This window comes from Artemia sp. Qi Xiang Cuo, chromosome 14, assembly GCF_049724085.1.
Source record: "Artemia sp. Qi Xiang Cuo chromosome 14, ASM4972408v1, whole genome shotgun sequence".
Taxonomy (NCBI): Eukaryota; Metazoa; Arthropoda; class Branchiopoda; order Anostraca; family Artemiidae; genus Artemia; species Artemia sp. Qi Xiang Cuo.
In genome coordinates this window covers 44,764,331-44,776,580 of record NC_142807.1, presented here as the reverse complement: position 1 = coordinate 44,776,580, position 12,250 = coordinate 44,764,331, and the positions used below count along the sequence as shown (strand labels likewise).

The 12,250-nt window shown below is 34.3% G+C and overlaps 1 protein-coding gene across 1 annotated transcript in view; it reads right to left on the bottom strand.

The window, feature by feature from the left end:
• The window catches only part of LOC148944511 (uncharacterized), a 154,810-nt gene that overhangs the window by 46,867 nt on the left and 95,693 nt on the right, over positions 1-12,250 (bottom strand). Inside the window, exon 6 of the mRNA XM_089099947.1 lies at positions 7,669-7,810. Coding sequence (XP_088956073.1) covers positions 7,669-7,810 — 142 coding nt within the window. The remainder of the gene's footprint in view (positions 1-7,668; positions 7,811-12,250) is intronic.

The following is a 12,250-nucleotide window of genomic DNA, read 5'->3' as shown; positions in this document are numbered from 1 at the left end:
ATGACAGAAAGTTTCCTATACAGGGGTTTCGGACAAGGCGGTTCTAATGGTGTACTTTTTGTTTTGATCTGACTCCTTTTTTAGGAGCTATGGGTTTTTATATTTCTTAACATTGGACGTGATCGTCTCTTACTAGGTTGCTGGCTACCGCTGCAACCCGGATAGCCACCAGTCGCTTCGGAGGCGTGGGTCCAAATCTTACCGCTGGTATACGATTAGGACTTACGTAAAAAAATCAAACATCTTTGAAAGGACTGCAACACGAAAAGATACCAAAAATGCAGTTTTTGATGTAAAAATTTATTCTCTTTTATGAGTAACTTATTTTAGCTTCTATAGGATTGTAACCTAATTAATTTCATTTAAAATTAGGTATTGAACAACTCTCTACGATGTTCCAGTGCTAAGCTATCTGTGGAAAAGAAACAAAAAAAATATGCCGTCTGTGGAGAATAACGTGGTTAAAGTCAATTTTCTTGATTTTCAAGCTAATATATTTCCCTTGCTGTTCAAGCCAAATGACAGAAAGTTTTCTATGCAGGGGTTTTGGACAAGGCGGTTCTAATGGTGTACTTTTTGTTTTGATCTGACTCCTTTTTTTAGGAACTATGGTTTTTTTTTATTTCTTAACATTGGACGTGATCGTCTCTTTCTAGGTTGCTACCTACCGCTGCAACCAAGATTTATCATAAACTTCATGAATCAGATATACAGATATACCCTTGCTGTTAAAGCCAAATGACAGAAAGTTTCCTATACAGGGGTTTCAGACATGGCGGTTCTAATGGTATACTTTTTGTTTTGATCTTTTTTTAGGAGTTATGAGTTTTTACATTTCTTAACATTGGACGTGATCGTCTCTTACTAGGTTGCTAGCTACCCCTGCAACCCGGATCTCTTACTAGCTAGCAACATTGGTTGCTAGCTACCGCTGCAACCCAGAGCTACCGCTGCATACTGGATATTTTTTTTTTACTATGGGGAGTGATTGTCTCTTACTAGGGTGATAGCTATCGCTGCCACCCGGATTGGTATAGGCAAGTGTTCGCTCTTTATTATAACAAAAATCAAATATCTTTGAAAAGACTGCAGCATGAAAAGACATCAAAAATGCAGTTTTTGGTGGAAAAATTCATTCTCTCTTAGATATAATTTATTTTAGTCACTAAAGATTTTGAACCCAATTAATTTCCTTTAAGATGAGCTATTGAACAACTCTCTACGATGTTCCAGTGCCAAGTTATCTGTGGAAAAGAAAGAAAGAAAAAAAATATGCCGTTTGTGGAGAATAAAGTGGGTAAAGTCAATTTTCTTGATTTTCAAGCCAATATATTTCCTTTGCTGTTCAAGCCAAATGACAGAAAGTTTCCTATAGAGGGGTTTCGGACAAGGCGGTTCTAATGGTGTACTTTTTTTTTGATCTGAATCCTTTTTTTAGGAGCTATGGGTTTTTATATTTCTTAACATTGGACGTGATCGTCTCTTACTAGGTTGCTAGCTACCGCTGCAACCCGGATAGCCACCAGTCTCTTCGGAGGCGTGGGTCCAAATCTTACCGCTGGTATACAATTATGATTTATGTACAAAAATCAAAAATCTTTGAAAAGACTGCAGCATGAAAAGACATCAAAAATGCAGTTTTTGGTGGAAAAATTTATTCTCTTTTAGATATAATTTATTTTAGTTACTAAAGATTTTTAACCCAATTAATTTCCTTTAAAATGAGCTATTGAACAACTCTCTATGATGTTCCAGTGCCAAGCTATCTGTGGAAAAGAAACAAAAAAAGTATGCCGTTTGTGGAGAATAACGTGGTTAAAGTCAATTTTCTTGATTTTCAAGCTAATATATTTCCCTTGCTGTTCAAGCCAAATGACAGAAAGTTTTCTATACAGGGGTTTTGGACAAGGCGGTTCTAATGGTGTACTTTTTGTTTTGATCTGACTCCTTTTTTAGGAGCTATGGGTTTTTTTATTTCTTAACATTGGACGTGATCGTCTCTTACTAGGTTGCTAGCTACCGCTGCAACTCAGATCAAAGAATAAGGCAGCTAGCTAAGTCCACAATTTGTTCTCTATCATAAACTTCATTAATCAGATACTTGAAAATGTCCTGCATAGTCTAGTGGTTGGGATAGCTGACTCTCATCCAGCTGGATCAAGCTCAATCCCTGGTATGGGAAATTTAACTTATGATGATTTCCTAAGGAATATAATTAAAATAATCACATATATAAGGATTCCTTTTATTACTTCAGTTATTAGGGGTAAAATTCGTGCCTTCATGCAAAACTTTGCAAAATTAGTTTTGTTATAATATTTATATTAAACATTTCAGTTAGTATAGGCTAAAGTTCGTTCTTTATTTTAAAATTATGCTTTAATGTAATTCGTTCTTAACTATATTCCTTTCTATAAACTACCACTGCAACCTGGATCTTCACTAGAAAATTTATCAATTACTTTGGGCAGAAGTTCGGTCTTAAATATATTTCCAACCTGTACAATGAATTAGCTGTTCTCTGTCATCTTTGGGTATGTCCTGTTGGAGGTGTTCTAAAATCTTGGCCAACATTACATCAAAACCTTTCTTATTTGAAAGGAATCTTAGACTCTTCAATTGGTATTTTGTCTTTATCTGCTCGTAACTGTCACAATGCATTGTGGGGTATACATCTCTGATGTTAGATACCTTATCAAGGCTCTCACCAAATAATTTTATTATTGTATTTTCATCCACAGAAACTCTAATATTGCTATCAACGTAGATGACGTCTTGACTATTACGACAGAGTCTACTTGACACTTCTTCTAAATAATGACTTAGTTCCTTGTACGAGCCCTCGACTTTTAGTAGATTAATTTGTTTTATAATCTTAGATTTTGATGCTGCCTTATATACGCTATTAATGAAACATGTCAAGACAGGAAAATGTGGAGCTAGTGCCCTTAGAGACCGCAAAAAGCTCTCACATCCCTCATTTGGGCTACAGTATAACAAATGCCCATGCTTTCTTGTGTCCCTGTAATTGATTTCACAATAATCCAAGCCGCCAAGGTAGAAATTAACCACTTTGTCAGTTGAAAATTTTAATGCTATATTATTTTCAAGAATTTCAAAAAGAATTTGACATAATTCAATATCCGTCGGATAGAGCTTGCAGATATCAGGATGACATTGCCAAGTAACCTGCTGCCTAATTTTTGTTTTTGAATGTTTACTCAGATTGTTATCGGTGACTTCAGCCATCATAATTTCCTTGTCAGATCTAGTTTCAGAGCCTTTTGCAATAGTTGTCTTGTACTTTTCAGGACAGTTTGTTCTACAACACAGAGCATTTTTTGCCAAATATTCAGTAGAACTAAAAGAACTGTTTAAAACACAGTTAGAAATAATTTTTTCTTGAGGAGGTGTTCCAGAAGTTTGTTCTAAATCATTAATCTTACAAAGACATATACTAATAACCCTAACAGGCTCGTTTTCGCCATAATTGAAAAACATTGCTTTTCCTTCGCTGTTGATAGGTATGCTTGTATATATATTTTTATTGCTGCTACATAAACTGCAATTGCTCCTTCCCAAATTAATATACGAATTTTCTAAGAAGTACGCCTCCGTATATTCACTGCGTTGTCGAACATTTTCCATTGCATCTATAAATTGTTCCGCAGTTGCCAATCCATACCTTGGAAGCTTTTCATTAAACTGACAACATTTCTTTTGGATATTACTATGGAGCTTTGTCAAAGCATTTCTAGCCGACTTTTCAACAGCATCCGCTCTTTCAAAGAGAATTTTAATCTGTAATTTTGAATACTTATCGTGATCCTGGTTAAACATGCGTAAAATTTTTCTCATTTTACGAAGATCAGCCTGCATTTTTGCCATCTTCTTGTATTTCTGAATGCAATTTTTCCCTTTGTCCTTATGCGTTCTTTGGTACAACCTCGCAGATAATTTAATTTTTTAATTATAGTTTTTGTCACCCCAGTATCTACCCATTATTCTGGTAGCAACTTTTTTCTTATATATTTTTCGGCAATCTTCATCATTGTGATAACGCTCCTTGATCTTTTGTCTAGCCTGCTCAATTGTTGCTTCTCTGTAATGTTTATCATTATCATACCGTTCCTTTCTCTTTTGTCTAGCCTGCTCAATTTTTACTTCTCGGTACGCCTGGTCGGTTGAATACCTTTGCTTTTCTCTTTTCAAGATACTATCTCTATTGTCTGTGTAGTACTGTTTCTTTAACTTGCGTGTAGCTTGCTTTGATCTAACCATTATGTAATTCATGAACGAGACCATTTACATCTTTGTCGTTCTTAAATAGTACTACCACAGACAATTTTTACTCCTTTGTCAACCTAAAGTCTAAACAAAACTTCAATAGATGGCTACTTGATTAACATCATTTATGATGAACCATATCGACCCTTTATGTAATTACGATGAACTATATCAGTCCTTTATGTAAGTTGCTAGCTACCGCTGCAACCTGGATAATAAACTGATTACAAACAGGAAAAAGCCTACGGCTTTTTCTTCTTTGAAATAGTAAGAGACGAACCTAAAACAATCAAGCAGCTAACTAATTCCAATGAATGTAATTGCTTGTTATTCCAGTGATCGTCTTTTAATGTAATCTAATAATAATTGACAAACACCATTTATGATAAGTTATATCGGTCCTTTATGTAATACCGCTGTAACCCTGATAACAAACAGGAAAATATTACAAACAGGAAAAAGTCTACGGCTTTTTCTTCTTTGAAATAGTAAGAGACGAACCTCAAACGATCAAGTAGCTAACTAAGTCCAATGCATGCAATAACTTTTTATTCCAATGATCGTCTTTTAATGTAACATATCAGTTAATATGGGAGAGAGATCGTTCTTTACTGTAATTATGATTTACGTACAAAAATCAAATATCTTTGAAAAGACTGCAGCATGAAAAGACATCAAAAATGCAGTTTTTGGTGGAAAAATCTTTTCTCTTTTAGAAATAATACTAAAGATTTTTAACCCAATTAATTTCCTTTAAAATGAGCTATTGAAAAACTCTCTACGATGTTCCAGTGTCAAGCTATCTGTGGAAAAGAAAAAAAAAAATATGCCGTTTGTGGAGAATAGCGTTGTTAAAGTCAATTTTTTTGATTTTCAAGCCAATATATTTCCCTTGCTGTTCAAGCCAAATGACAGAAAATTTCATATACAGGGGTTTCGGACAAGGCAGTTCTAATGGTGTACTTTTTGTTTTGATCTGACTCCTTTTTTGGAGCTATGGTTTTTTTATTTCTTAACATTGGACTTGATCGTCTCTTACTTGGTTCCTAGCTACCGCTGCAACCCGGATAGCCACCAGTCTCTTCTGAGGCGTGGGTCCAAATCTTACCGCTGGTATACAATTATGATTTATGTACAAACATCAAATATCTTTGAAAAGACTGCAGCATGAAAAGACATCAAAAATGCAGTTTTTGGTGGAAAAATTTATTCTCTTTTAGAAATAATTTATATTAGTTACTAAAGATTTTTAACCCAATTAATTTTCTTTAAAATGAGCTATTGAACAACTCTCTACGATGTTCCAGTGCAAAGATATCTGTGGAAAAGAAAAAAAAAATATGCCGTTTGTGGAGAATAACCTGGTTAAAGTCAATTTTCTTGATTTTCAAGCCAATATATTTCCCTTGCTGTTCAAGCCAAATGACAGAAAGTTTCCTATACAGGGGTTTCGGACAAGGTGGTTTTAATGGTGTACTTTTTGTTTTGATCTGACTCCTTTTTTAGGAGCTATGGGTTTTTTTATTTCTTAACATTGGACGTGATCGTCTCTTACTAGGTTGCTAGCTACCACTGCAACCCGGATTTTTATTACAAAAGGTTTTTAACCCCATTAATTTCCTTTAAAATGAGCCTTTGAACAACTCTCTACGAGGTTCCAGTGCCAAGCTATCTGTGGAATTACTAACCTATACCATAATTAAGTGGCGTATAAAATTTAGTATAGGCAAGAGGTAGTTCTTTATTATAGATTCTTACTAGGTTGATAGCTACCGCTGCAACCCGCAAAATAAAATACCGCTCAACACACCCATACACACCTTTCAGCTAGTATTATAGGTTAGAGTTCGTTCTTTATTGTAGGATTCACATATATAGTTATGAGAGGCATTGTGGCCGAGTGGTCCAAGACGCTGGTGTTAGCCACCAGTCTCTTCGGAGGCGTGGGTTTAAATCTTACCGCTGGTATACGATTATGAGTTATGTACAAAAATCAAATATCTTTTAAAAGACTGCAGTATGAAAAGACATCAACAACTTAGTCTTTAGCTGAAAAATTTATTATCTCTTAGAGACAATTTATTTTAGTTACAAAATATATTTAAACCATTTAATTTTCTTTAAAATGAGTCATTGAACAACTCTCTACAATGTTCCAGTGCCAAGCTACCTGTGGAAAAGAAAAAAAAAGAGAAAAAAAAATATCCCGTTTAGGCAGAATGTTGTAGTAGCTGCCACTTTTCTTGATTTTCAAGCCAGTATACTTCCCTTGCTGTTCAAGCCAAGGGACAGAAAGTTTCCTATACAGGGGTTTCGGACAAAACAGTTCTAATGGTTTACTTTTTGTTTTGATCTGACTCCTTTTTAGGAACTATGGGTTTTTATATTTCTTAACATTGGGCGTGATCGTCTCATACTAGGTTGCTAGCTACCGCTGCAACCCGGATGTCTTCAACAATAAGTCTTATAAGAGAATCAAGGGTCAAATTATATCCTTCTTAGCTAGGAAATTGACTATCACTTAAGCGCAAAACGACTAGCACACACCCAAATTACTTGAAAAGTACTCCTAATTTGCAGCCGTAAACACACAAAAAATGGTTATTAGAATGTGGACAACATTGAAAATCAGAGGAGATATCCAATCAAACTGTATTTGTAGAAGATTGGCTCCATGAACCTAGAGAGTCATAATACATCAGCTTCAGCCTAATTGATGTCGTTGAAGGGAAGCTAAGGTTGTTAGGTCAGACGTTCCATGTCGAACTTTTCGAGAAGAGAATAGTTTGAAAGGTTTGAACTCCATCTGTTTTTAACTATGCTTTGCAAACATAATACAACATCGTCTTACACGTTATTAAATAAAAAAAAAATTTCAACTGAAAATAAGGAGGAGCACTAAAAGTTAAAACGAAAAGAAATTATTCTTATGTGAGGGGGGCTGCCCCTTCCATATCATGAATTAAAGCCGAATATTATATTTATTCACCTATTTATTAGAGAATTGTCATCCTTTCTGAGAAGGTGCTCCTGTTAAGAATAGTTAAAGTCTTAATATATATAATTCAATGCAAAATACTGAGTTATGATCCTGACTAGTTTGACGTCCTGCAGCATTTTTATCTGAGTATTTCAAGTTTATCAGTCGTCCTATATAGAGACCAAAATAAATCAGAGCTTTGAAAAAGAAAAAAAAATCAGATCTTGTTTTAATTGTTTCTTTTGAGTAAAAATAAAATCTATGCTACTTTTCTTAATTTTCTTAATTATTTCACTGATATATTTATTTATTTTATTGAATTATATTTACGTTTTAGTAATAAAATTACGCGTATGCCAAAACTTAAAACATCAGAGTGAATAAGAACCCGAAAAGCCTACCTTAATCTTCCAATGCCCTCACCATACATATTTATCCAAAATGAAAAGCAGACAGGGTTTTCTAAGTTGAGCTCAGGGCTTTTTAATCGAGCGGTTTGGCCTTCTCGTTGTGGACTTGAAGAATCAGTAAAAGCATAGCCACCTATAAAAATTCCAAATCAGGAACTTAAAAGATATTACTATTTGTCAAGCACTCAATTAAAGTTGCGGATAACAAGCCAAATTTTAATCCCTCTCCCTCTTGTCTATTTTTATACAGACCATTTACCTGTATAGATAATATTCAAATATTGTCATTTTCCAATTCATTTTTTCAATTCCAAGAGTTATTGGTAATGGTTCAAATAGTTGATGATGGTTCTCTATGTTTGCAAGACAATGTAAAACTAACACTCTATTGAAAGCTTAAAATTTGCGCAGAAGGAACGAGAACGCTATATTTTTATATGATAAAAACATCCCGAAGTCCTATATGTTTCTACTTCACAAAAAAAATCCTATTTCGTTTTTATGTTTTCAGTAAAGCCCTAGCTCTGTATAATCCTACAAATACAGGGAAATATTTGTCATTTTTTTTTGTACTAGTCTTGTAAATGTATGTTGCATAGTCAGCGAAGCAATAGTTTTCTTCGTTTTAAGTTTAATCCTCGTTTTTACTTCCACCAGGAAAACTTCGCTGTTCTAAAATCAGCCTTCGCTTTAGCTTTAAAAAGCGCGCGTAGAAAGAAAAATAATAGGTTTTCTTCACCCTCACAAAGGCTTTTTGGTCTGTGAGAGTGGGAGACTAAACATAACATTAAATAATAGCATTAAAATAAACAGAAGGACAAAAAGAAAAAAGAAAGAAAAATGAAACTCAGAGAGGAAAGAAAATAACAAAATGAAAAATAAAATAAAAAAAGGTGAAAAAAAACCCGTTTTTCTCCTTTTTGATTTGATTTTTCATTTTGTTATTTTCTTTCCTCTCTGAGTTTCATTTTTCATGTATAGCCAGTGTGGTATAAGAATGTATTTAAGAAAGAAAAAAAAGAAAAAGAAAAAACAAGAAGAAATAATAATTAAACAACAACAACCAAAACTGCCATGCCATCAAAATAAATGAATTAAACAAATTGAAAAAGAAAGATAGAGGGGAAAAGAGAAGGGAGGAGAGTGCTAACTTTCTAGGCATAATAGGTGGTCAGTTAGGTCTTTTTTAAATGGTCCATAAGAATGAGATAACCGAATCTTAACTGGTAGGGAATTCCATATGGAGGCACAGCAAAAGGTTGGATTAAGATCTGGTCTTATGGTTTTGGTTTTATGAATGTAAATATCTATGTCATAATTGAGAGAAAAAAACACAAGATTCCATTCGTAGTTCAGAATTCAAAAGATATAATTGTTTGAAGAAGTTAGGGAGGAGTCCATGAAAATACTTAAAAATGAAACAAGAGGAAAGAAAGATGTATTTGGATTGTCGATAGCCCTACTGAGCAAATCAGATAGCAAATCACAGCTTCCGAAGAACTCCTAGGTTTCTAGAGAGCTTAAGTCTCACAAGAGCCCAGTAATGTTTGAAGGAAAGATTTTCGTCCAATAAAATACCCAGGAATCTAACATGGCACAGGAGGAGGAGTTATATCACCATGAGTGGTAGATAAAGTTTGAAACAAAGGACAAGAAGTACATGATCTGGAAAAAATAAGTAGAATAGATTTAGCTAGATTTTGCACAAGGCGATTTTCATCAAACCAAGCAAAGGTTCTTTCTAGAACAGAATTAATTAAAAAAAACATTTCCCCAGGGAAGTAAAGACCGAAGTTAAAACTTGAAATGAACAAAAATTATTACTTCACAGCCTATCTAACATACATCAATAAAACTAATGCAAATGAATCAACTGGTGATCATTCTCTATGTTTGTAGGGTTACAGAAAACTAGCGCTTTGCTGAAAACACAAAAGCCAAGTGTAAAAAAAAGAATATTGATTTAGGAGTAAAAAAAAATACGTAGCCTAACAACAACAGAGTAATCTATAACGTTTTTCATAGTTCTGCAGGAGCTGTGATATCAGTAACTTTCAGCATACAATTAAAATTATCTTAACAACTTAGGCATAAAAATAATAAGTTTACAGTCATTAAACAGCATAAAAATAATGGATTGATTTATCGGGTAACATCTTGGTCTCACCTAGTATTACTCGAAATGAAGAATTTATCAACCCTAATATGGACTCTGGAGATCCAGTTATTTCAAACAGTTCGTGGCAACGAACTGTAACCCGGCTCAATGGTAACCGAAACTCTAAAAAATGGAATTTTGATACCAATAGATACATCAAAAAAATTGGATTCTAATTCTGATTTCAAATATATAAGTTTCATCAAGTTTAATTGTACCTATCAAAAGTTACGCGCCTGAGAAAATTTGGATGATTTTCGAAAAAAGGGGGAAAGACCCCCTAAAAGTTATAGAACCTTAATGAAAATCACACCATCATATTCAGTGTATCAGAGAACCCTACTGTAGAGGTTTCAAGCTCCTATCTACAAAAATGTGGAATTTTCTATGTTTTGCCAGAAGAAAGATCACGGATGCGTGTTTATTTGTTTTTTCGTTTGTTTGTTTTTTTTCTTTTCCCCAGGGGTGATCGTATCGACCAAGTGGTCCTAGAATATCGTGGGAGGGCTCATTGGAACTGAAATTAAAAGTTCTAGTGCCCTTTTTAAGTGACCAACAAAATGGAGGGCAACTAGGCCCCCTCCCACACCCATTTTTGCCTAAAGTCACCCGATCAAAATTTTGAGATAGCCATTTTGTTCAGCATGGTCGAAAATATTATAAATATGCCTTTTAGGATGACTAAATCCCTCAAAGCTCCCAGGGGGAGGGCTAAAAGTTAGGATCTTTACCCAGTGTTAACATATAGTATTGGTTATTGGGAAGTATACAGACGTTTTCAGGGGGAATTTTTTCTGGTAGTGGGGGGTGGGGTGGGTCGGGGGTTATAGGGGAGGATCAGTGCATGAAGGAAGGGGTCAGGGGGGACGAGATATTGCCATGGAGGGGCGCCGGATTTTCTAGCATTATTTAAAAAAAAAATCAGAAATTAAATAAAAAAAAACAAGTTTTTCAACTAAAAGTAAGGAGCAACATTAAAACTTAAAACGACCAAAAAAATATTAGCTATATGATTGGGTTCACCTTCTATTCAATGCCTCGCTCTTTAAGCCAAAGATTTTTTAGTTCTTTCAAGAGCTATATATTCTTATTAAAGGCCTTTGTGATTCAGTGGTCATTCTTAAAGAATCGGATAAAAATTCGAACTTAAGCGTAAAGAACGAGGTATTGACTAGGGGGCAAACCCCCTAATATACGTATTAAAAATATAGGAATATAGAAATTCGATACGTAAGTTAATTCATAAGTTACGTATATCTATTACTAATAAAAACGTTCATAAATAAAATTCAACAACTTTTGAGAAAGCCATTTAACCAAATAAAAGTAAAATTAATCTGCAAATTTCGTTTTAATTATTCATGTACGGTCAGCAAAAGTAAAAACCTGCATTGATTCAAAAACGTCCACAAATGAAATAAAAAAAAAACAAGTTTTTTTTAAACTGAAAGTAAGGAATGACGTTAAACCTTAAAACGAACAGAAATTGTTCCGTATATGAAAGGGGCTGTCCCCTCCTCAACGCCTCGCTCTTTATGCAAAAGTTTGACTTTCTCACAACTCAAATTATTTTAAACAAAAAAATTTTGTTTTAATTGCAAATATTTTTAATTAACTTTAACGAAATTCACACCATAAGATTCAGCTTATCAACGAACATTATTAAAGAAGCTTCAAACTCCTATCTGCAAAAATGTGGAATTTTGCATTTTTAATTAATGAAAATTGCCCCAGCTTATCAGAGAACCCTATTAAGGATGTTTTACGCTCCTATCTGCAAAAAGATGGAAATTTGCAGTTTTTGCTCGAATAAAGATCACGGTGCGTGCCATCCAAAAAAAGGAGGGCAGCTTGGCCCCCTCCAACGTTAATTATTTTATCAAAGACACCCAACCAAAGTTTACAGATAACAATTTTGTTCAGCATAGTCAAAATCTAATAAATATGTCTTTTAGGATGACTTAATCCCCCACAGTTCCCAGGGGAAGGGCTGCAAGATATGAACTTTGCCCATTGCTTACATATTGTATTGGTTGTTGGGAAGTATACAGACATTTTCAGGAAGCATTTTTTTCTGGTGGGGGGGGCTGGACGAGGGGGTTACTCGGGAGAATCTTTCCGTGGAGGATGTTTCTTTTGGTTAAGGGACATTTCTATGAAGGGGGCGCCAGATTTCCAAGTATTATTTAAAAAATGATCAGAAATTAAATTAAAAAAAAACAAGTTTTTTAAACTGAAAGTAAGAAGCAACATTAGAAATTAAAACGAACAGAAATTATTACATATATGAGGGGGTTCTCCCCCAATTCAATACCTTGCTTTTTACGCTACAGTTTTTTTTTAGTGCTTTCGAAAGAGCTATCTATTCTAATTAAACGGCCTTTGCGATTCAGGGGTTTGTGAATTAATTTTTTT